This window comes from Streptopelia decaocto (genome assembly GCF_964273445.1).
Source record: "Streptopelia decaocto genome assembly, chromosome: 6".
NCBI lineage: Eukaryota > Metazoa > Chordata > Aves > Columbiformes > Columbidae > Streptopelia > Streptopelia decaocto.
Genome location: NC_138660.1, coordinates 50931647 through 50957630, shown reverse-complemented (window position 1 = coordinate 50957630; position 25984 = coordinate 50931647). Strand labels below are relative to the sequence as shown.

At 39.1% G+C, this 25984-nt stretch overlaps 1 protein-coding gene across 3 annotated transcripts in view; it reads right to left on the bottom strand.

Annotated features, from left to right (window-relative positions):
- RBMS1 (RNA binding motif single stranded interacting protein 1) overlaps positions 1–25984 on the bottom strand; it is a 148174-nt gene that overhangs the window by 49471 nt on the left and 72719 nt on the right. For all 3 annotated transcript variants that reach the window (XM_082055373.1, XM_082055374.1, XM_082055375.1), the window contains exon 2: positions 17328–17503. In XM_082055373.1, the coding sequence (XP_081911499.1) occupies positions 17328–17503 (176 nt within the window). The remainder of the gene's footprint in view (positions 1–17327; positions 17504–25984) is intronic.

Here is a 25984-nt window from a genome sequence, read left to right as displayed (position 1 = left end):
AAAAAAAAAAAAAAAAAGAGATTTTAAAAAACTAAGTATTAAATCTTTACATTAGGGTTTGTTCTGGGGCTTTTTTTGTTAATTTAAAAGAAAAAAAAATGTTAAATTCTAAGGATGAACCTATAACTTCTGTTCTGGGCTCTGACAAGTTTCTCAGCATCTGTTGCCTCGGTCACTCCACTGAGGATACAAATACAGGTATTTGGCAGAACTATGATTGATAATCACCTACTCTTCAGGGTGAGATTTTTTCAAAGCCCTGAATCTTGGCCTACCCTTGCTCAGCTGCAACATTTTTGCTACTAAATATATGGAATTTAATTTCCATTTAATCTTTCATATGCTAGCGAGAGAATAATCAACCTGATGGCAGGGAGAGACCAAAGCAACAGCTCTAGACACTGAACAAGGAGAAAGCAACAGCAGCAGAAGTGGCAGAGCCAACCTCTCACACGGCACAGGAGGCCAGCCTTCCTGTGTCACAGACACCTAAAGATTCTGCTGATCCAAATGATTCTTATAAAAGCCAGGATACTAACATGCTGGTCCTAAATTTGTTGATTACATACGTTTTAACTGTAAAGACGTAAGATGTCTCATGCTGTGAAGAAAAATGGAAATTCAGGCAATAAACTGAGAAAAATGATCCCACTCAGTGTCTCCTGCAGCCACTGCCCCTGCAGTAACCCAACCTGACTTCTGACAAGCTGGGGTGATTTAGCATAATCTCTGAACCATCTGCTCGGCTATCTATCAGTTCAGCAGCCTTGTTACTTTACAGTTTATAGGTTAAGCAGGATAAATGACCTAGCAGAAACACAAACGGATTTTCCTCTTTGACACACTTTGAAGTGCGAGTATTGTCTAAGTAACCATAGTTTGCTTTCTCCTGAACTGAATGAAAATAAAAATTACTGTAATGCAATGACCAAAGTGTCTGCTCTTGCAGAAAAGGAAATTGTTTATATTTAACATCATCTTTATAGTTTATGAAATCAACAGCTCAGGAGAACTAAGTAAACACTTCATAATTTATTTCTGCCTACACTTTTAGGAGATTTTTCTATTTATACATTTGAAAACTCACACGCAAAGGACTTTAAAAGGTGTGAACTACACAGAGTTACATTACATTTTCAAACATCTGTTTGCAGGGACACAAACGCTGGTTGACATTAGCAGTGTTTCCTGCCAGTGTTCTACTGAGTTTGATAACCAACATTAGTGAAAGGCCCCTCTGCTCTTTTCTTATAAATTATGTGGCACTGTTCTTTGAGAAATATATTTTAGGGTTGGACAGAACATGAAGCGAAGTGCATAGATTAAATTGAATGGTTAAGAAACTGATTTGCTACTATTCTACTTCCAATATAGCATATTGTAATTTACATGATGTACTCTTCTGATAAAAGCATTCTAGGAAGTTCTACCATAAGACACAGAACTGAGGATCTATCATATGAAAATGATTTGTGCAGTTATTCAGACAGCCAGAAACAATAAATCTCAGAATTATCATAAATTATCACAAATCAGCTAACATACATTCAGACATTCATACAACAAATTATCAGTAAGTGCTATAACATTAGGGAAAAAAAAATCAAGACGGCTGCCTCTCAAAGCAGGCTGCACTTTCTACTCTGTATCATTCAGCATCCCATTTAGCAGAGCAAACTATGAAGAATTCTGATTTTACAAAAAGAGATAATTAATTCAAAAGATATCTGGATATTATTGGGTAAACTACTTTTTAGTACTACTATCTCTTAATCAAAAAACATAGGACAATCTACATTCTCTGCAGGAATTTGCCTGTGCATCTACTAACAAGGTTATTCAGGTATACGGGAGGGAGTTAAAGTTTCCTACAGCTACAAGATGGAAGAACAAAGGCATGTTATTTTAAGAAAGCAAATGGTCTCACCTTGTTGTTCTCTTAACCTAACACTACAGAATGGACACAAACTATACCTTAAGAGTACAGCACTGAAAAAAAAAATCTGCATTTCATGCACAACTGAAAGCAAAAACTGAAGCAATATTTAAAAAAAAAAAAATTATCATAGTCGGGTCGCTCCTAGAAAGAATATTAAAAAAATGAGAGCAGTTTCACATAGCCATGAAAGATACGGAGGTTATTTGAAAATCATAATTCATTTGCAAGCAAAATAATAAAGTTCCATACACGTTCAAATTACAAGTCTGGAATATTATTTCTACAGTCTAGCAATTTCTCTTATCCTTTTTTTCATTCTGAGAAATGATCACTAATCAAGACAATCATGTGGGAAAAGAAGAAATTAAACCAGATGAATGCTAATATGTATTTATAAGCCAAACTCATGGCAGGTCTGCAGACGTGCATGTATTGATTTACCACTGCTAGCTGTTTTAATCTGAAAGTAAGGCAGTATTTCTACACCCAACCATAAATCTTGGCAGAATTCAGAGCCTACACTTAATGGCTTGAAAGAATAAAACTATGAAGACATAAGAGAGCAGTTCTTTTTATTAATAATTTATAACTCCTTTCTTTTCCCTGTGCTAAATAGTATAGATCAGCTTGGGAGCACAAATTAGTCTCTCTACCTGAAGACCTTTTATTTTTCAATTCCTCCTCCTCCATCCAAGGAAGCCAAATTCAGTCATTGTCAGCATACGATGCATTGTTCTGTATTTTGGCTTTTCCCAAGCATATTTGTTTTTCTTGTGGGAAGGAATTAAGGACAAGGTAAGGGGAAAAAAAAATTATTTAGCAACACTTCCCGATACTTTTTTCCCTTGTTTTAGTCAGAACAGTATAAATCAAATCCTGGTTACAATACTAGGTAGTGTGAGTCTACCTCCTAAGTGGATGGATACACCCCTTAATGCTACAAGCCTGTATATTTGCAGAATATTACTCTTTAATTTATTCTTACCTATTAATGTAACTTCTAGTGAAAACTGGTAACCAAGTCTTATACCCTCTGTTTAAATAAATGACACCCCAAAGAATATGTTGGCAAAGCCTTGCAAACCACGAGACTGGAGATTGCTAAACTACAAGGGCACTTTCAGCCACATTCCATTTCCTAAACCCTGACCCATCTGTCAACCCTGAACTACAAAACAACTGCCTCACATATTGTGTAAACTACATATATCCAAGTACAAACTAATATATGTGCACACAGACACACATACATATACATAATGCTTGTTCTCACATTTATCTTGTATGAAATATGTTTGGTCATTGGAATAATGTCTGTCATTGATAACTTTTTAAAAATGTTAGCATATTTTCTTCTGGTTTTGTGATATTAAGACACCATGAACCTAACAGGATGAATCCAAGACCTGGCCTGCTGAGTTAAAATACCTTCTACACAAAGATAGCTATTTCTTCTTACCTGCAACTTGCACTAATTTAACACTCAATCTTGTAAAGTTTTGACTGTCCCTCTTCTGCCTTAAGGACAGAAGAGAAAAAAAATAACCAATCCATTCAAATAACTTCCAGTCTCTCTGAACTGCATCTTAACTGTTTTTTTTGGTTTTTTTTTTAATGAAATACAGTAAAATCCTGCTTTCAATAGCTATTCTACACTGGAATTAAAACCTAATTACAAAGAAAGTGTACAATTAATATTAGAGTCTGATATCCTTTAAGTTCTGGCAACTTAATGTCAATCAGACTAGAACAGCACTAAATAGACAAATTATTCAAAATCACTGCTAAACCTTGCAGCAGCCTTGCCCCATTAATAGCATGACATATAGACTTGATCCCTATTTGAATCTGCTTCTCCGGTCTCAAGTCCCAGCTGTGCTGAATAGCAAATATCTCCATTTCAATAGGGGAAATGGTTGTACTAAAGTAGTTCTCTCCAGGGGTCAAAATACTTCAGAAGGGCATTTAAGTGGCTGTATGTTACTGAGCAGAAACATCAGCTCACATATTATTGATTATAACTGCACAGCTCTGTTGAAAAGATGTCTGCAGTAGTATTAAGTGCTGAGATAGGGACAGAGGAGTGTTATGCATTAAAAAAAATACTATCCATCTGTTGCCAAATTTTAGATACATGAGCAATCACAAGCTGTAACATAAAATTTAAAGTGCAACCTTTGTGGCTGATCCGTTAGGGTCATATTCAGTGACACTTCCTCAGTTTCACACTGCTTAAGATAGACAGTGTTTTGAATATTGATTGAAGGAAGCAAGGGGCGGAGTTTGATTTCTGCAGTTTTGCAAAGAGAATGTAATAGACGCTTATCCGGAAATTTGCTTTTGGTATCTTAAATATACCATTTTCTTTAAAAACACCATTAACCTGTTCCAACACCATCACTAGAGCAGCTAGCCAAGTACAACTGAAGTCTTCTGGAACCACTGCACCTTCAGGCTCCTGAGCTGCAGACAGAGCTGCAGTCACAGCACACTGCCCACCACACGACTGTCATGTAGAACATACCCCAGCTGGCTGAAACTAATGTGATCCCCAGGCCCTTGTTTTCAGTGATTTTTGTATAATGACTGTGTCAAGTGCCACCACGGAAGGATAAATCCAGTGTCCCAGACTGTACTTTGGCTGGTGTGCACTTGCATCATTAGGCTTCACAGTGAAGAACACAGACAGGGGAGGTTAAACCTGGCCTAGGAGGGAAAACACAACCCATGAGCATCTGTGCAGAGGGGCTACTCCAGACTGTTAACTAGGCTCAAAGAGAACTGGGGTCCTCCAGTTGCCTGTACCAACTGCAAGTTTGGATGGCATCTACATTGAACAGACAGGGATTCAGAGTTTCTCAAAAGGAGCAGCGGTTTCACAAATCTAGGGCACCAACAGCCACAGAAGGAACTATTCAAAAAACATTCTCATGCAGAGCCAAGAAGAATCAACCAACCAGTGCATGACAGCAAAGCTGACAGGTAAACCCAAAGTCAGTGAAGCTAGTTCTGTATCACAACCATTTCTGAACAGATTTGACAACATAAGCCAATGAGGGAAGTTGTGTGACATGGTCACAGTGTTTCTAGGCTTTACAGATTGTTTTTATTATCAAGAGCCTAAGAAGACTATTTCTTTGCCTGCAAGAGAGCAGCAGAATGAACTTTTCTCTTAGAAGTGATAAGGTACTATAGGAAAGAAGCCGTAACTTCTACTTGAAGGTGAATCTCTATGCATATGCTTCAGATTCTAAAATAGTTCATTCACTAATTTTTCCCATCAATTTATCTAAATAGATGCTTAAACCAAACCAAACAGAAATCTTAAAATATTTTTATGAAAACCACTCAGAAACAGGAAAAGTCAATGGATGCAGCTATCACACAGAAAAGGACTGAGAATCCAAAGAGGCGATGGCTACACCCAGTGCCAGAAAGTCCCTCATCAGTAAGGAGCTAACCAGTATCTAGGTCACTCTACAGTCTTTCCTGCATGCCCTCAGCTCGCTGCATGTCGGAAATGCTGTGTGGGAAGGCCAGGGAACTAAACTCACAGACCAAGTATGACTCAGACTGCAGTAATTTAATGATACTTTTTTTTTCCCTCTTAAATTATCCTTGGGATTAAAAGAATCCACACCCTTAACATGAAACCAAGCCAAGGTGAAAGGAAGAAACCACAAATTCACAGATCTTTGAGTCAACAAAAGGCATCTAGAAGCAAATTAATTATTAATAGTAAAGGACTGAGACCTTTCCTACAACATACTGCATGGTCAGAACAGCAGAAGGTGAAGAATTTGAGCCCCAGTCAGATGTTCCTCTGAAAGCCCTAGTGGGGATGATCTCAGCAACAAGAATGTCAGAGCACTGCCTGCCAAAAAAATAAAGATCCGTCACAGCCAAATGCTGACCTCTACCACCAGAGGAAAGCAACTTGAGAGAAACAGCCTCACATTTCCTCCATCACTGCAGAAGCTGAACTCAAGAGTTGTCACATATATTTGGCACAAACATGAGCGGAACACAACTGTAAGATCCTGAAGAAGGGAGCACACCAGTGACCCAGGTCCAAACACAAATCCACTTAAATACCTGAGGAACAATTTAAATTTCTGCAAATTCTGTCCCATTGAAGAAAGCAGAAGTTTGGAAATGATCAGAAAAAAAAACAGTGCCTTCCTGACCAAAATATAAAATTATGAAAACTTACTCTTTCCTCTGCTCTTCAAGCTGCCTCCTGCCCCTTCACTTTAGTAAAGGGCAAAACCAAGGCACGCTAACTACCACAGAAAGAACAGCCAAGCTAAAATGCCCTTACGGCCTTCCATCACAGGAATCTGTCGATTTTCATCCAGAGAAACTAATTTCAGTTTTTCATGGCAAAAATTTAAATATTTTCATTGTCATGATACAAAGAGAATTGGATTGCTCTTTCAGATATGTTTTTATTAGTATATTGTGAAGTACACAGCAAGCCAACTATAAAGAATTGAGCATCTGGCTTTACAGCTATATATTTAGATGTATTCTGGTCTGTTTCTAATTAAATTATCATGTTTTTTAATCCTATTAGATGAAAAAACCTAAAAAGGTTCCCAAAACAGATATCCGGCATTTCAACACCACTAAGATGCTTGGTCAGCAACCAGTTACCTTTGAAAGTAAAGTCTCACTACTGCTCACCTTTCAGCTACAACCACAGAGGAGTTTAAATCCCTTATCTCCTCTGATTAATTGCGGGATTTGGACCCAAGTGAGTTTAGGTGGAAGGCTCTATCTTGAGACAGTGTCACTTGATCAATGAATTTTAAGTAACAACAAAAAGAGCAATGGTTTTGATAGAAAAGATCAAAAGAGCCACCACAAATGATGCAGAAGTCCCATGTTCCATACTGATTTAGACCAACAGAGAATCTGCTTCAGGTCATTACTTCAAAAAAGTGCCATTTATTGGTTAAATAGGAACATAAGAGGAAAAAAATTAAGTCCTGTTTTTTCAAAAAGGCATCAGACTCAAAAACTTTTATCACCCTGGCTACCTACCCAAGAACATCTTGAAAACTTGGGCCTTTCTGTGATCTACTGAAACCTACCTACTTTTCCACCTCCTCAATTCTATCCAATTCAGTTGTCCCAGTGAGCCCATGCTCCTTAGACTACAACCTCAATCTCCATTCAAGTGTTGATTAGTGACAGTCAGGGCTGTCCCCTCCTCCTGGGGGGGTCAATCTTTTCAAAATATTTAATGACATTTGTGAAACTGCATAATTCAGAGTCAGTGTCCTAGACTTCAAAGAGAATTAACAAATATTTAACTGAATAAGCAATTAACAAAATGGGTGGAAAAAAACTTCAGAATTTCTCATGGAACAAAGTAACATGCAATTCACTTGGGATGAACGGAACACTGGGACAGATTATTGTATATTTTTATAATGTCAGAGCTCTGAATATTTGGAAGATGTTCAAAAAGAATTGATCCCAATTTCCATACTAAAGAGTACATTCATGCTGAGGCCCTGGTATGACAATGGATTGCTTTCAACGGCAGTCCTGGTTAATGGCCTTCCACTCCAGCACTGCACCTCTGTACTGCAACATGGAAGCCCCGTAAACTGCCACTGAGAAAAAGGAACATGCAACAGCACTTTCCCTCTCAGTATTTGAGATCTTCAAAATATAGCAAACGGGCTTTTGGCAACAAATAAAAAAGTCTTCACAATAAAGTTAATACAAAGCCTGCCACACAATAAAAACAAGTAGCTTCAAGTGTGGGATATGTAGGGGGTTGAATACAGGATATATGCAGCCAAAAAAATGCACGATTTACAAACAGTTCCTTTCAGATCACAGTACTACAAACAGCAATGTGGGGAAGGAAACACACTCTGCTACGTCAGCTCCACTGGATACCCCACTGTGCTGGCACCCTCAGGCCTTGAAGGGAGAAAATCCCTCCTCTCTCTGCTGAAGCTTCTCTACAACTCAGCCAAGGCATTCAGACAAAACACAGGGGATTCTGCCTTGGAGTACTGCACAGCTACAGGTTAAAAAGAAGGAAAAGCAAAACAAAACACCCAAAGAAAGAACCAGAGACCATGCAGTTTATCCAGCACTGCGCAATGACACAGCTGAAAAGCCTAGCCTTCACTGTCAAATAAATCTCAAGTCCATACTACCAAGCACTAAGTGATTTTCAACCCTGATACTGGTGAGAGGAGCTGGGGGCTCCCATCGGTGCTCCCCGCTTCCTCGGGTCAAGCATTTGCAAGCACACTGCAAACAAACAGGACTCAAGCTTGCCATCATTTAGAGGCATAGGGAAGCACTTCTGAGCTACACTGGGCTTGTTAACACACCAGTTCCTTACGCACACGCTAAACAAAACGATGTACTGAACTGTAAAACTCTGCGTCCCAGACTCCAAAAGCTCTTCAGTTCCTCTGTCAGCAGAGTCCTTGAAACCAGAAATAATCAGCTTGGCTCTTTTTCCGGTATTTAGATATTTTTTTTTCTGACATTTAGGGTTTACAAATACAAAAATTGAGATTCCTTCAATATTTGTATTACCCTGTATTAAGCACGTTTTTTCTTCTCCTGGTTTTAGATCCTCTATTAACATAACACTTATTTCACAGCTGCATTCACTCAGACATTAAAGAAAAGGTCCTTGCACCACAATAATTGCCGATATTTTGACAGACTTGTTAAAGCTTGTAAGTGACTATGTCTAAGCCAAAAAGCAGCACTAGGATTTAAAATGCTGATAATGTGTAATACCTTAAGTCAACAGTGTTCTCCTAGGCAAAAATTCTGATCCATACTCTGTCTTTTAAAAGATGTATGTACAACTGTACAGAGTTGAAAAAAAAAAATAAAAGAACACACATTTTGGGCTAATGTATTTCAACCAAGATGGCCAAATGATCAATTAATTAAATGTCATTATTAATACTCAAAAAATTTGTGAAATAACACACGATGTTTAGCTTGGGGAATTCCGCTGTGGCAGCAAAACAACCGATTACAAACTTTTCCTCTTTTGGAAAAATAACGAGATTAAAGTAAGAGAAGTAACGGAAGTGGAAGGAGCAGGACAGGACTACAAATCAGAACATAACTCTTCCACAGAAATTGATTCTGCTAATGATTAACTCAACTCCCACAGATTATTTCAAGTGGAATATTTGTATTAGTAAGTGTTAAAACAGACTCCAAATCAATCCAAGTCTTCTCTTTTTATGTTTTTCATTACTGCTTTTTGCTCTATGTCCATGTATCATAACATTATCAACATCTAAATTAAGATTTGTCTTTTTTTCCAGGTACTGCACATCTATCTGCAAAGATCAGATATTTACATATTTAAATGATCAAATGTTAATTCTTCCCCCAGCAGCCCTTTAGAAATTTGGTTTTCTACAGGGTTGTGTGAGGCACTGCTCAAACTGAACTGAGGCAACCAACATCTTTTGAATGTCAAAACAGAGTAGAATTTTAGGGTAGAATTTGTGGGAAACGATAAGCACTGATTTTTCTTCCTTTTTTTACTTAATTACAAGTTTCATTGGAGGTAATAGGATCTGAATTTCCATTTGCTATGGATGTTTATTATCTGGGTTGCATACGATTTGAGGGTGTTACCTTCTCAACCCTAAATGCAGCTTCACAACAGCGTGGGGAAAAAATACTGAAAGGTTACAAAAAAATAACTGGTCTTATAATGTGTCAACATCAGACGGCTCATTTTTTTCATTTCAAGGAGTTAACGTTACAGAAATCAGAGCTAAGCAGAACTAACCTTTAGCAAACAAAGTCAAGACTTCACAAGATTTCTATGAGTTATGTGAAACCACATGAGATATTAGACCTCAGATAAAAGAATCTGTTTGCAAATACTGATTCTGCTTTCTGTGCTGAATGGTATTCTGAGAAAAAGGGCAAGTTTAACGTAAGCACACTGGGGCAGAAGTCAACTTGCGCTCTAACCTGATTCAGTTCTGCAATGATTTCTGACTGAGCCACCTGCCTAAGCAAGCTCCAACAGAAGGGACAGTTTATGGTAACTGCATCGTGGAACCCACTACGAAGCCCCCTTAGTACTAATTACCATTTTCAGAAGTCCACCAAAATCCAACAATTCTCTTCAAAATGTTCTTGAATTGCTGGTTACCCCTTTGAATAACTGTGGTGCTATCACCTCCCATCTGAGATGGGCCCCAGCCATGGGGCAGCTCGGGACCAGGACCTTGATCAAAGGCATTCCAGCAGCTGCCACAGGACAGCTTTTTCCTGTGGCTTCGCGACAGGGAACAAGGGTTGCATCTCCGTACAACAAATATCTGCAGACTTGCAAATGCTCACAGATTTTACAGGCCCCATGCTACCAAATCAGCTTCTTCTTTTCCAACGAGAGATCTCCGATGGTGGTAACTTTTACCAATCTGTTTTCCTAGTGCTTCTTTTACAAGCAGCTGTGGCTGAAACATTCCTTCCACTCTCCTCCCTCGCCCCCACTTCCTAAAGGAAATTCCATGGGATCACCTCTCCTCTGGCCCCACGCTGCAACAAAACCCGCATCTCCTAGAGGAGATGGAGCTTGTGCAATCACTGGGTCCCTGCATCTGTGACCACAGGGCAGACACACAGTTCCTCCCTGCATTTGTCTTCACACTGCTCGTTTTTTAAGAGGGTGTGCTGAGGGGAACTGCTGATTACTGGTAGGCTATATGAAATACTGAGTTCGAAAAACTTCAGTCTTTGCTTAATCACAAAATAGAAAGAGAAAATTAAAACTATAGTTGTTTTAAATTCAAGGCATCTCAAGAGACCGTCTGCATCCAGAGGCTAGAACTCTAGAAGACAACTTTTTTACTTTTTTTCTCAGAAATACACATGGCTTCCTAATGACATTCTACAAGAAGGCATTATTGTACAAAAAAATACTTTGGAACTCCTCAGAGATTTCAGCATGAATTTCATTTGATCATGAACGTAAAGCTGTCTGAATTTTATTTCTGTCTAATTAAACTGCAAATATTGAAAGGAAGATAAGAGAGTCTTCCTTTATATCACACCAGGCTAGACACTTCATAACATGACTGGTGAAAGCAGTTGCTAAGATATAAAGGAAATGACTATTTAACCCAAACACCACATATCCAGGCCAATCACAATTCCCATGGCACACCACGCAAAGGCCTTGCCATCGACTGCGGAAGTCAAGCCCCAACAAAAAGCAGCATTTCAGTCTCCATGTCAGGCCTGTATCTCTCCAGTGTATCTGGCAAAAGTGACGTACGAAACTGAATAAATACTACTTCACCTCCACTGCATGGGATACTGACTTTTGATAGGAACCTCTTAAAAGATCGTCAGCTAAGACATCTGTATATGCCCTGCGTATCACAGCATCGCAGACGCTAGCAGAGCCGGTTTACACACCACACTGGCATGCGACTCCTCCTCTGGCAGTTTGTCCAGCTGTGAAACCGGGTGCATCAGCTGGGCAGAACACAAGTGAGATTATCTAAACCCTGATCCTGAGGTTACTGCGGGTGTTTCTCTGCTGCACTGCACTGTGTTCCACACCAACATGTCCCTGTGCAGGCAACACAGCACCGGCACAATCAGTTTCTACATCTAGGTAATATACCTTCACCATTCTTGGTGTTGTGTTTGCTCTGAAGAGCAAAACTGGATCAAAATTTACAGTTGAAGGAATTCTACTGCAGATAATACAAAATCCAAACCATACCACAGTCCTTGAAGAAGGAATAAGGAAAAAGATGATGCTGCTACCATACAGCATAAAGCTAAACATTACCAATCACATACTGCTCAATTGCTGAAGAATCTGCTTCCTCCTGCAACCAAAGGATATTCTGTAAACCTGGTGTTAATTATTCAGAGATGTATGCCATAATACTATTTTTTAAAAATACATATATAAACACCTAAAAGAACTAACTGCCCTAAAAAGCATAAGAATTATAGGCTCTTGCTCCACTATAATCAGTATTAATACTGACCTCAAAGGGAACAGTTTCAGAGACACTGATGTATCACATTTAATTATATTACATGAAATCATATTCCACATAATTATAAATGCAATATTTCACTGTAGCTGACAAACCATGAAAGAAAAATGCAAGAAAAACGGAGAATAAAGGAGAAAGGAATGAAGAGAAAATACTTAAAAAAAAAAAAAATTGGAGAAGTTAGCTTTGAAATCTTCCATTCCACTTTCCCTGACCCACATCATCTATCTGAAGGGCTTGGATTCATGTTCTACAGACACTGAGCAGCAGTAACCTGCCCAAACCATTCTGTCAACAGAGGTAAACGCAAAAGACAATCGGACCATTTCCTGAAGTCCGGCCATGTCCTTTTTCTAATGAGATATGCTGAGTGAAATTAGCAGATTCTTTGCTCTTAACTGACCTCAGTGACGACCGCTCCCTGCTACAGTAAACATTTGAGCTCCAGTTCACCACTTCTCAGTCCCGAGTGTATTTGAAAGAGGTGGGAAATGGCAGCACAGGGAGAAGTCACAATTACATGGCAAGCAGAGAACATGGAAACATTAATATGCTAATGGATTCCATGTGACTTAGTAAAAACTTGTGTTTTAGTAAGAGCAGGGAATTGAAACAACTCTTAGATGCTCTTGCCCCTAAACAGGGAAACATTAGAACATGTAACTACCAAAAAAAAAAAAAAAAAAAAAGTTCCATGTTGTGGAAACAAAGCTGTAATAGTATGAGTGGCTCCAACGTTTCAAACCCACCACTAGCCTGCCATTAGTTTCAGCTGTGCTTGTGTTCATGATCCTGAATATTTAGGATGGAATCCTTAAAATACTCTCTCAAGAAGAAACATGATTTCCCAACACACGTAAGCAAAGGCAGATGCTACAAGGTTCTGGTTTTGTGTTCTGACCATCCTGGCACAGAACAACGGTCTGTTGTGCTAATTATGTCACTAACTTTGTTACTTTAAACCAGCTGCTTTCCTAATGGTATTACCATTAAAAACCTGCATTACAACCATATAGCAATAATTTAAGGGGGAAGCCTTAAGTGAAAACTGTCCAGAGCAAAAACAGATTTAAAAAAAAATATCATATAGACTACAAATAGCTTGATACAAGTGACATGGTTTGAGAAAACAGCCTGGACGGGAGCACACCAAAAGGTGGGCTGGTGTGATAATTTGTGCTGAACTGAATGGGGGAGACCTGGGTTTAAGCCTCAGAGCTTGAAATCTCACTCTGGGACTGGGGATTGTCAGGAGTGTGAAGGGTCTGCTGCATCATCGTCATTTAATGATGTAAAAGGCACCAGAGCAGCTCTCTGAAGAAATTCAGCGTTGCAGAGATGCCATGCTGCAGGCTAGTAAGTAAATTATAAGCAAGACAGTGGAAGGCACAGGGAACCGTGTGGCTTGGGCACAAAGGTCATCCACAGCAAAGCACAGTGCTTAGTGAAAGTCTGGAAAGCACCTAGAAAATGTGTCAAAGCAAGTTAGAAGCCCACTGCTGAATCTCCTAAAACACAATTGCTTAAATCCCTAATCATGTAAGCAGTCTCAACAATTTCAGTGAATAACTGGAATCGATTTAATCTTGCATCTTCAGTTACGTTAAGCCACAATAAATGGTCACCTAACACCTATCACCTTTCTGAATAAGAAAGTACAATTAAAGCCTAAATAATATAGTCATAAGCAAAGAAAACCAACATAACAGCTGGTTTGGGAAAAGAAACTGCACAGCAGAATCAGGCAGAGAGGATGGTTGCAAAAATCAGTCTGAGCCTCACAGCCAGGGCTGACGTCGGAAGGCTTCCTGCAGTCTTCCCCAAACCGCGCTCATCAGCTCTTTAATTTTTCCTCTCCTCCATTCCTGTCCTTCTATTTAGCTGTTTTCTCCTGTCTAGCCTCCCATTTAAAAGACAGTATCTGTGCGCCATTGCATCAATTGCTCTGCCTACCCTTACATACCTAATGGAAAGATTTTATGGCCAGGACTGACTCACGTGGTGTCCCCCAACACTCCAGGCTCTGCTTCTGGGTTGGCTGTTTTGACATCATTGCAACAAACATAATACCTACCTTATTCTTGCCCACACTTCTGCCTCTGGCACAACTGATATGAAGAAATTTGCTTTCCCAATGTAGAACTGGAGCAGCAGGCTCAAGTTTGAACGAACTATTCAGAAACGCGCCTGCTTCATTTCCCAAACAAAACCAGTAAAACTGTCTGAAAATAGCTGTACTCCCACGTAAAATCATAGTACGCTCTTTTCATCTTGGAAAAGAGGAGAAAGCTTCACTGAATAGAGCACTAGAAAGAACCAAGCAGATGAAGGTGGAGAGCAGATTTGTAGAGACGTGTATTGGCAAATTGCACTCTTGCCAGGAAAGTACTTTTGCACAAAACTGGTGAACATTTGCCAACTGTGTTTGTAAATACTGCACAGCTGTGCTACAACAGGAAAGCAAGCCCAACATTTCCGTAATTTGATAAGAGGTTTCTCTTGTGATTCACCAAAAATAATTAATCAAAATAAAAACATAGCCAAAATTAGCACTGCTAGCTGTTGTGAGCAAGAACTAAAGCAAACATATTGACTAAAGCAAATAAAAGTCACTGTATAATCAGACCCACACACAAGAACTCTGTAGATTTTTGTACCTTGCATTCTGAGGGATTACATTGAAAGCAATATTGCTCTACAATAACTATAATTGAAAATAACATCTCAACTCAGTATACTATAAAAGTCCATGATGACCAGAGGGAAAATCTGTGCAGATGGGATGTTTCTGGCATTCATAGTGACAATGACGTTTTTCAACCATAATTTCCTAACCCACAGGTGTTATTCTGCCTTGTATGACAACAGCCAAAAGATATAAAACAAAAGCCAGTGACCTTTTTCTGTCACAGCTTATTGCCAGCTAGAAAGACCATTTCTGCAATACGCAGAGCGGCCTTTCCATTAAACCTTAGCATCAAGAACTCCAATGGACATCCTCTTAGGACAGCAAGATCCATTCTATATGGGGAAAAGGAGCTAAAATTACTCTAAAGTAAAATCTGAGACATTTGGAAAGAACTAATGAAAATATTTCAAGGCTCCAGGGTAAATAGCAGTTTCTTCACTGACTTCTATGTGTCCAAGATTTTATTCTCCATTTATTTTGTATTGTCTCAGCTTAAACAATATACATGGTAGGTTCACTTTCAAGAATATCTTGCCCTTCATGTCTGAGAAGTTTAGGCAGATTTGTAGGAAGGAAATATTTTGCATCTGAAACTTTCCATAGTCTGTAAAAGTGGATTACTGAGCTTCTGTGAACAAGGAGAGAGCATTGTGATTTCTGTCTTACAGCAGCATCAAGTTACTTGCTAAGGGGCTATGTTAGCAGAGATGCCTAAGGCTCTTAATAGATTACCCAGATTTAAAAGATGTTCCAAGCCCAAAATTTCTGGACATCTCACATGGTTCCTCAGCGGAAACAGAGAATTTTGAGACAGGGCCTGTTTTCCTTTCAAGTAAGACATTTCAGAGAGAAATATCTCACAGGAAGAAATGCCACAACCTTCCAAATCTGTAAATTCACATCAGAATTGATTTAATAACTTCATGGCCGCAGTTCTTGCCTTTATTTGCAAAATTAACTATGTTCCACCTACAATTATATATTGAACAGCAAAATCAGAAACTTTGGCTATCTAAGCGCAAAAGAACCAGTTACAGCAAGGTACTGAACATACTTTTTCTAGGATGTTCATGAATCGATGACATCTAAGACTGTGCAAACCAAAATGTCTTCAGAAAGAGATTAAGGAGCTATAGTAACCCCCGGACAAACAGTAGTTACTGGGCGGCTCCAGTGCAGAATAACCTCACAACTCTGTCCTAACATAACATGAGTGTGCAGGCCAAGGTTTCTTCACCAGTTCATAAGACAAAAAAGGGAAGGAAAAATCCACTTCCGTAAACCATACATTTGCAACTAAAATGCAAATGACAAGAAGTCATTGTCGCAAGGGAAGCTGTAAAAATACTTAATTTATCAATGAAACTTTGCACAGATTGATAATCTGTCATTTTTTCTGTAAAGCACATGGATTTCATTTGTTGTTGGGAAAACGATCAAATGGAAATTTTTTCTCTAAAGACCTGAAAGCAGGTTGTTTTCATTATAACGTTAGTATGACTGATATGTGACTACTATCCTGAAAGTTCAAGTTTTGTTTAAAAAAGAAAAATCTCTATAAATTAGGTATCAGATTTTTTGTAATATTCGAAAACTAAGGAGTCTCAAATAAGGTGGGATCCAAGAATTACAGGTTTTCCTAGCTATTCGGTTAACTTGTGTTGTGATCTTTGACATATATTTTTGTGCACACCTAGTTAGTTACCTGCTAAATTGAACATAAAATTACTTTGAGATTTTCAGATGGTAGTGTTATATACAAATCGTAATGATCTCCACACATTTAAGAAAGATTTGTGTGTATTCCTACCAGTAGTATTGAAAATTTAGCTAAGTACTTTCTAGTTCAAAACAATCCAGGAAATGCACTAAAAATTTTGGAAGTATTAAGGGTTTTTAAAATTCAGTAAAACATTTAAGGAAGGTGATTTTAAACAGTGTATAAACAACATAGTGGCACAGTCTCTTGACATCTGACCCACATTTCAAAGTAACTAAAAGGCATGCATTGCCGTAAAAATTAAGTAACAAAACCAAAAACTCGCACAAGCAAAAAAAAAATCTCATGTTAACAACACTGCATGAAAAATCCCTGCTAGGCCAAGTCTGCCTAGAACTCCAGCCACTAGAGAGGATTCTTACATGCACTGACTATTTCTAATCATAAATATAGTTGTGCAGCCAACATAAATTAGCCTGAAACTAGCATAAGCATTCAAATGCACACTGTAATTTACAGTGATATGGAACAATTATTTGAGGAGTTTGCATCAACAGATTATCTTAGTAGTGAACAGAGGATCCTCTGTTGCAGGTTCTTAATAGCAAGTTTCACATTCAGGTGTTAATTTTCATTTATCTGTGATTTCAAAAGCACCAGGCAGCAGTACAAGTGATTATAGTTTACACTCAAGCAATGGGTTGTTTCTGTTCACCACTATATTTTGACTTTTCTTTGCTTCTTCAAAGTGCCAAATACATTCTTTTTCCTTCTGATTGCTAAGGAAGTTGAAACTTGTTATTGTACTAGAGCACAAGGATTTTTATTTACAAATCTGTTTTTCTTCCCTCATAATCCAAACGCTCATTTTGTATACCTACTACAAGCTTTTAAGGTATGACATAATAATATATATTTAAGCATAGTACTTACGGTTGGCATAATTTTACCAGGTCCTGATCAGTGGTGTTTGGAGGCAGTGCTCTGATGTAAAGGTTTGTTTTACTTAATTGATCCCATCCTGAGTTGCTGCTGCTACTACTGTTGTTATTACTGCTGGTGGTGCTGGGACTAGGAGGAGCCATTGGGTGGGCTGGTACAATGGACTGCTGCAAAGGAAAAAGCGCGTTAGAGGAAACCAGAGATCACAATCACAGCATGCACATTAGCTCAGTCTACAGGAGCCTGTTTACCATTTGGAGCACTGTGTTAAATCTGTATGTAATTACTCATGTACTTTAAATACACCTGCTTTCACACCCCGTTTGGGACAGGATTCACAGGCCCATTCTAATACACCCAACCACCATCTGAAGCACGCTCAATGCATGACACAGGCTCAAATTATATATAACTTCTGCTGAATATTACTCATAGGATTTTATCACTCTTCATTGTGGCATCTGGTATGAAAACGAAATAAGAGATATTGTTGTTCTAGGTTTCAGCAAGGATAAACTAAGTTTACATCACTATGAATATTCCACATGTCGAATGAATTATTCTGGCAGACGTGAAGGTTACGCTACTTCCTTAATCTATCCAGAAACAGAATAATAATTAGAAGCCTCTTTTGCATCTCTTCTGGCTTTTAGTACTTCACACAATAATGCTTTTATTTTTTTTAATATAGAAGGGGAGCACAGACAGCTTAAGGACTAGACTTTACATTAACTGTGTGCCTTGGCAGAATTGTCATACTGCCACTGATCCCTGTATTTGTGAATTATTTTAAGAGTCTCAAGAAAAAGATTCTGTATGATGGCAAAAAATTCAAAAGGATGTAAGCACATAAGCACATCTACCTAGTCCTGAAGGTATCTAATGTTATTGTTCTTAAAATCAGACCCTAACTGAACATAAAAAGGTTACAGAGAAAATCTGCACAAGAGCAGTCTTAATCATTTGCATTAACAACACTATAGCAGCACGTGGTACAGAAAGGATTATAACCAGCTCTGTGGTGTTGTAAAAGAGGAATACTTTAACACATTTACTAGAGAGTTAAAGTTACCAGTAGAAGTCTTGTGACTACAAGGTTTTCACTGACAGAAAGAACTGGCTGCACACGGTGGCCCCTTTCCTGCAAAACCCTGAGCCCCGGCAGCTCGAGAAGCTCCCAGCGAAGAACCGCCTTGTGAGCCGTGGAGGAAAGGCAAAGTGGGGGAAAAAATAAAGCGGAATATAAAGTAGATGTCAGTGTAGACTCACTTGTTCCCACCCCAGTGCCGCCTTCATCTTTGGACTCATACTAGTGTAGCCACAGCCCGAACCAAAAAATTATCTTCCCTGATCTGGTTCACCACATGTGGTTTTGTGCTACGCAAAAGCTTTGGCTGTCACAAGGCAGGGAGCAGGAATGTGCGGGCAGAATGGAGGGGATTATAGCTTACCTCAGTTTAAAGCATCCATGAAACTACTGCCTTAATAAATAAGAAAAGTGAAACTATTTTGGAGATAACCTCGGGAAATTGGAATGAATTGTGAGTGGGAGAAAAGTACAAAGGCATGTCTTATATCAGATACTTCATGATAACTATGTGTTGCTTTTTTGTTTCCCTATGAAAGTTTTGAAATCTTCCAGTTTGGCATATTGCAAAGTTTATTATGCAGCAATAACAGCCAGGAACAGCAAACTGAAACACTCGCTATAAAATCAACATAGATATGTAGAAACATTGTCGCCTAATTGAAGTGAGCTGAAAATGACCAAAAAAAAAAAACCCACCACAAACCACCAAGCACATACTCCTGATCATTTAAAATTTCAAACCTGATTATCAATGTATCATTGCCATAGGGCTGGGGCTTTTGTTTGTTTGTTTTTAAATAAAGATTTTTAGAAACATCAAATCTCTTCCAGAAGATTTATACTCTGAGTTGAAACGCTGATCTAGAATTTCTTCCAGGTATTATTTAAAATTGGAAAAAGATTAAAGCCTCCCTCCAAGTTTGTAATGGAAACATTGACGGATTTTAACTATAGCAGTGCAAGTTGGGCTGTCGGATCATTCTGCTTCCAGTAACGCCAGGCAATTATTTTTAGGTTACAAGCCATGTAGAATGACAGAGCAACTAGTTTCAAAACATTTTCATAACAAACTGAACAAACTTGGTCTGGCATGGTGCTGCTCTTCTAAAAGCCTTCAGCGGAGTTCTCAAAGTGCACACAGTGATCACATGCACAACTGCTCTGTTCAGAGCTTCAAAACACGGGCTTTTCTCGTGCATGTACGCACAGCTGCCATGAAAGTCAATGTACGCATACCAATCGTCATCTTAACTGGTAATTACTATCAGAGACTAAGAGCCTCCATTCTGTTCTTCAGTATCTTTGGTTTGATTTTGCCTTTACTTCTTACAATGTCTTTCCCTTAAAAATCTTTGTTTTTCAATGTCATGTAAAACTGGAGTTTTATAAAATCTTGCCACCAGCTAGTCAAAGGCAAGAGAAGAAAATGACTCTGTGTGTGTGTGTGTGTGTAGGCATTGCAGGAATCCTAACTCTGTCTTCCTGTAAAATATAAACACTCCCTTCTGAGAAATCTAAACTTTCATTTAAACATGAAGATGCTCTAGTGCTAGTGGTCACATCCAAATATGATGGGAATGTAAATGTGATTACAGTTGTCTTCCTAAGTTTACAGACAGAAGGTTTTCCACTGCTTCCACAGAAACTCATACCTTTACCAGCCCTAAAAGCTTTACAAAACACAGATGCTTGCGCATACTGCAGCGCTCAAACCCTGCAACCCAGTGACACTCAGACAACCACTAAAGGACCAGTGATATCCTAAAACCATAGGGCTTAAACACATTTTTTACATTAAAACTTAATTTTAAAATCTGAGTCACTCTTTCCACTCTGTTCCTCATCAACAACTACTTGTAAAAATGAAACGATAGAGGTCCCTCTTTTGTTCAAAGAGGCTCTTCTTTTCCCGTGGCAGCTGCTGCAACGCTGGCCGGTGGCACGGAGCCTCGCTGCTGCAGCTCCGCTGGCAGAGCCTCCTACGCCCACAGCGCCTGCCAAGAGAAGAGTTTTCTGCTGGCGGAGTTGCATCACCTCCCTAAACAACATAAGCTAAGATGATAAAAGCTCTCTTCTGCTGGCATAGCTGCATCCACACCTGGGGTTTTGCCAATGTGTCAATGTCAGCGAGGATGTATGACTTTTTTCCACACCCCTGGCTGATACAGTGCTCGCTGGCAAGACGTTCTGCAGCAGAGACCTGGCCAAAGTCTGGGGTTGTTTGTTTAGAAACAGCTTTCATGAACATCAACTGAAAGCTTTTTATAAAGCCTGAAACCAAATTTGAAAAGTTCTGTGTTACAAACTGTAGTCTCTGTTGCAAATTCGTATCAAAAGTTGTCCTTAAGATTTTATCATATGGACTTCACAACAGTTTGCAATAATGTAACATAACGTAAAACCACATTCATTATTTTTTCTCTTCAATCATCTGAAATTAAAACACTGGACACAAGTAGAACAGGAATAAATCTAAGTAACAGACCATTATTTCTTGTGACAATATTCCTGTTCACAAGAAATATAATTTTCACACTGGTTTGCCATTTCCTCCTTAGTCTTCACTCCCAAAAGTAATAGGCGATCATTCTTTCTCCACAGCAGTTTCCTTCCTGTCCTTTTCAACAAACATCTAAGCAAAAAAGGCCACCGACAGAATAATCATCCTCTATGCTGTACGATCACCCCATCCCACCCTGGAGCCACCTGTGAGACACTCCCCACCCCCCGGCCTGACCCCTCAGGGACCTTCCCGCCAGCCCCCACCGCCCGAGCACAGCAGTGGGAAAACCACGGCTCCTTAACAGGAAAAGCTCAGTGACAGAACAGGCCCCATGGAAGGCCTTAAACCAAGAAAAACTGCCTGCATTTTCTTCTTGATATAAAATCCCCAAAATGGGATCGATCACAAGTACTGAAAAACAACTGGAGAATATATTCATCTTGGTATGAACGATTCCTGTCTGTCTTATAAACCATTCTATGATTAAGAACTGGAAATGAGTCAGAGCAGGATTTTGCCTGCCAAGGAGAAGAATCGCTTCGCTGTCAACAGGAAAAATACACACAAAAAGCCCAACCAAAAGAAAACGGGACAACCCTTAAAAATTGCTCTGACCCAGGAGTTGAGAGATACCAATCCTTGCTGCCTTCAGACTGCAAAAGTCCAAAGAACGTCCAAGAAGCAAAAAATAACTTGGATAACGATTAGCCCAAAACAGACAATGAATACTATGGTGGCAATCCATTTAAGTCTCTAACTTCATGTTACAAAAGCATGTCTATGAAGTTATACAACATGCTAGCATTTAATTGAGTTCCTTCACTCAGCTAAAACTCCTAATGGGAAAAATATTGTGACTTTTAATAACAGAGTTCTCACATATCTACTCTATATTCAAACCATACATTACAGCATATTTTATCTGATTTAGCCTGAACTGCTACTTGGATCATCTCATACTTTCAAAATCTTGTCACTTGTGTTTGCCTGGCTTTGTTCAGGTGACTAAGCTTCAAGTACCTGCTTACCCCACCTCCCTTTGCCCAACCCTCTTGATTTCACTAAACAGCATTTCAAAACAGCACCTTTGGTAAATGCCACTATATAAAAATGACCATATATTTTTGTGGATGTGTGCAACAGTGATAAAAAATATTAAGTTACATGAATCTGGAAAGTTTCTGGATTAAATTGGGGGATGATTTTTTATTCACTTATTTTTTAATCAACTTAACACAGAGCTTTGTGTGTACAGTGAAAGCTAGGGCTCAGGAAACTTTGAATACGCCACATCTAGTGAAAGAAGGCACACACTTAGTGTACAACTCAGGGAACAGGAGGTTGTTTGGAATAAAATCATGTCCTTAACAGAAAAAAGTCCAAATGTCTGACAAATTGCTGTTCACTAATGAAGACCATTGCTTTATCACCTTCCTTTAGATAAGGAATCACCAAACTATCATTTAGTTTAAGCCTGCAAACTGATGCCTGTAGTGGGGATGCCATTTGGATTGTCCTGCACTATTCTGTTTCATGGTTTCTGTCATCATGTTTGCAATGCTATGGCAAGAAAATCTGAATTTCTGGAGGCCTCTCCACATCCAGTTCTCAGTGGACATGAGTCAACCAGTAGAAATAGAAAGATCTGCTGCTGTTGTATTCACATCTCCTGCCTCAGGGTAGGTTCTCCAGCTGTTGTTCTTCAGTCTGTCAGCACTTGTCACAAGACGTTTCGGCAAGTCAGCTGCTTTCTAAGCATTTTCAGTATAACACACATAAAATGTAGAGAATCTCAGAAGCTGGGTCCTCTAGACTCTTGCTGAAAACCTTGTCAGGATTGGAAAACCCTGCGACCTGCACCATTTCCTTCAATTAAACCAATGACCTTAAATTTTCTTTGTGCAGGTAAAGAACATAGTCTCACAGCGATGCTCTAAGAGTCAACATGGCTATACCAGCAAGGGCTGGTTTACTGCTCAAGGCTGAGGCCACAGATACCGTGTCTTGTGATCACACACAGCTATGTGCACACCCAGGATCCAAGCTTCTTCCATCTTCCTTTAGACAGTAAAGACGGGTGTTGTTGCTCCAGCCAGATGGAGCAGAAACAACTAGGAGCTGGGAAGATGCCGGACCCCGTGGGTGGAGGCTGGCACCAAGCACAGACTCTCCCCTGTTACGAAATATCCCAGACAGGCCAGGAGCACCTGGAGACCCAGCCCTGGGTTTCTCCCAAAAAGCTGTCTAAACCTTCCATTATCTTGGCATGGAAAAACTATGACCAAAATACTACAGCTGCCGTTGCGATAATGATGGACTGTGATAAACAGCTTGAGAATCAAGTACTCAAAAAAAAAAAAAAAAGAAAAAGCCTTTCAGCTTTAATTTTATTCTTTAACTCCTAAGTTTTAAGAGGAGTTTTGCAAGATAAAAATAAAGGGTTATGCTCTTTTTCTTGCCTGTATGTTATAGCCAAGTCCATGCTAGTGCAAAGTCCTATGAAAACTATTTTCCTAAATACAGTTGACAGTCTTCTCCATATTAAAGTGACATAAAAGGAAAGAAAAACATAGATGGATATAATCACGTATCTAAGAAAGTAAAAAAAACAAAAGTTATTTTCACTTTGACTTTTTTTATTAAGTCTATTGTGTTTTAACTAATTTGAACCATCTTGCCAGCAAGAGCAAGAAACATTTGCAGTAAAATCCAGGAAAGCAGTAAATACATCTTTTCTCTGAGCCATTTAAGAATCCCTCCCTTGAAATACGGAAATGCAGGAGTGAGTAGGTGTTTTTCTCAGCTTCCTTTTTAAAAGATCTTCATGAAGAGTAGCTCTATCAGCAATGAAACAAGACAAAGTCTAGTATAAACTCTTACTCACAGCTCAGATGCTAACAATTTTACCCCAAGAGTATTCTGATTATAACCCAAGCTCTCTCCACTGACTGCTATTTTGATTCCTTTTCCTCAGGATGGTGAGGACAAATGACCCTTCACAGCAACATAGCAGGACTAAACTTGAACTCACCAGAAAGTAACTAACAAGAGAAAGTACTGACGTAAACCATTTCAGCTTGTTACAAAATGTCACATTCCCATATTTTTACAGGAGATGGAACCAATACTATTTAAATTATACATATTAAAGCTTAATGCAGCAGCGACCTTCTGCTAATAATGAAACAAAGGTCCAAGTCTGTTATTTCCTTTTTATAAGGACACTTGAAAAAGTAGGAGCATAATCCTGGCCACATTGCTGATGCTACTGAACCATTTTTTCTCCAAGAAAAGGGCAGGACAGACTGCAACACCAGAGCAAACAATGGATGCAGGAAGCTCCTCCTGGTTCAGGTAGCTCTTCTGAAGTGTCACTGATAACGAAAAAGCTTCAGAGTTCCCAGGAGCTCACCTGCTCCATTGACTTTATCCCCTGTCAGGGATTTTTAAGTGATCCACTGACTGACTTTTCCAGTCCAAAGACAAAAGGTGCTGGACACATGAAATTAGCCATACCACAGCAAAAATCGTCTGAAACAACACATTGGTATCATGCCCTAGCTATGACAGAATCATAGACACATCAAAAGCAAAATATTTGAGTTTCAGTTTCTTACACTTGAACGGGCTGCAGCAATCCAATGGCTAGTCTACACTAAGAATATAAAAAGAAAGTCAAGACTCTGAAGTAACTGAAGAAAGACAGCTTAGTACTAAGATCTACCGGACCAAAAAGCATGTACATGTTTTTGTGGTTAGACATTCATTGAGCAATAGACACCAAATAAGTCACTGCCAACTTCCTTCTTGACTCTGGTAAATACACAGTCCTATTTCCTTCAGTGAAACCAGTCAAGCTCAGGATCCAGAGAGAAAATGGTACTCAATCCCCAGACCATGTTAAGGATTTTGTTCCAGCCTGAGGATTCAATTTACAATCAGAAGAAAACACATCCATTTTGAGAGGGGCTTAACTCACACACTAATGTGTTTATGCAAGCCTCTGAAAGGTAACAAGCCCACCACATGACAGCAAATACAAATAACAAAAATAATTCCTCCCTTGCATTACACATTTGTTGGTACACATTAATAGCAGGGTATAAAATCTTACAACGTTCTTCGCAACAGGAAACATCCAAGATATCACTGGTAGGAGAAATGCTTCAACTGAAGCAGCAGTTAACTTAGAACTCCTGTGTCATACAGTAGGTAAGACCAGACCAGGAATGGTCACATCAGAGCTGGCAAACCACATACACTCAGAAACACTTCAATGGCAGCTCAAAAGACACTACTTAAAAGACTCCAAGTCAAAAAAATGACTCAATAACCTTTTTATGTCTCAGGTTGTGTGATGGGAGAGGGGCCACACTGGGTCACATGCGAGCAGGAAGGTCCCACACAGTGGCACAAGCCATATATCCAGTGGAATCCATGAAATGCCATAGATAAGCACATGGAGGGTTTCTTAGAGCACTGAAGGCAGCAGCTATGAGGTTTAAGGGGAAAAATGCAGAAATGCAGCATTTGCATATGCCTCTCGGATACGTGACTATTTTGGTGTCCAAACCATTAAGAGGTTCAGAGATCACTAAACTAGACCATAATGGTTTCTTCGCACTGTATACAGGACTCCGTTTAAGCAATCATTAAACAGGAAACTCCTACTCACTACCACCATTTAAAAACTCTTCAGGTGTCAGCCCAAAGCAGATGAAAAATCCAAGAAAAGAACCAGTTTTCAGTCAATTGTTCTGCTTCATAAAAGTTGTTGAATGCCCAGGACATGAAAAAAAAACATCCAGCCAAACTGCAGGTGGCACACAGAGAACTACAATGTATAGTTTCATTTTTCTGTCAGTCATCGAGCATCTTGTAATTTTTTTTTAATTCATTTTATTTTTTAAGGAGAAGAGGAAGACGCAGGGAACTTCACACCTGTCAGCCCAACTTCAATTCCTGGGAATGTTCTGGAACAAATTATTGAACAATCAGCTTATAAGTATCTAGAAGATAACAAAAGGACTATAAAAGCAAACAGTAACAGATCAC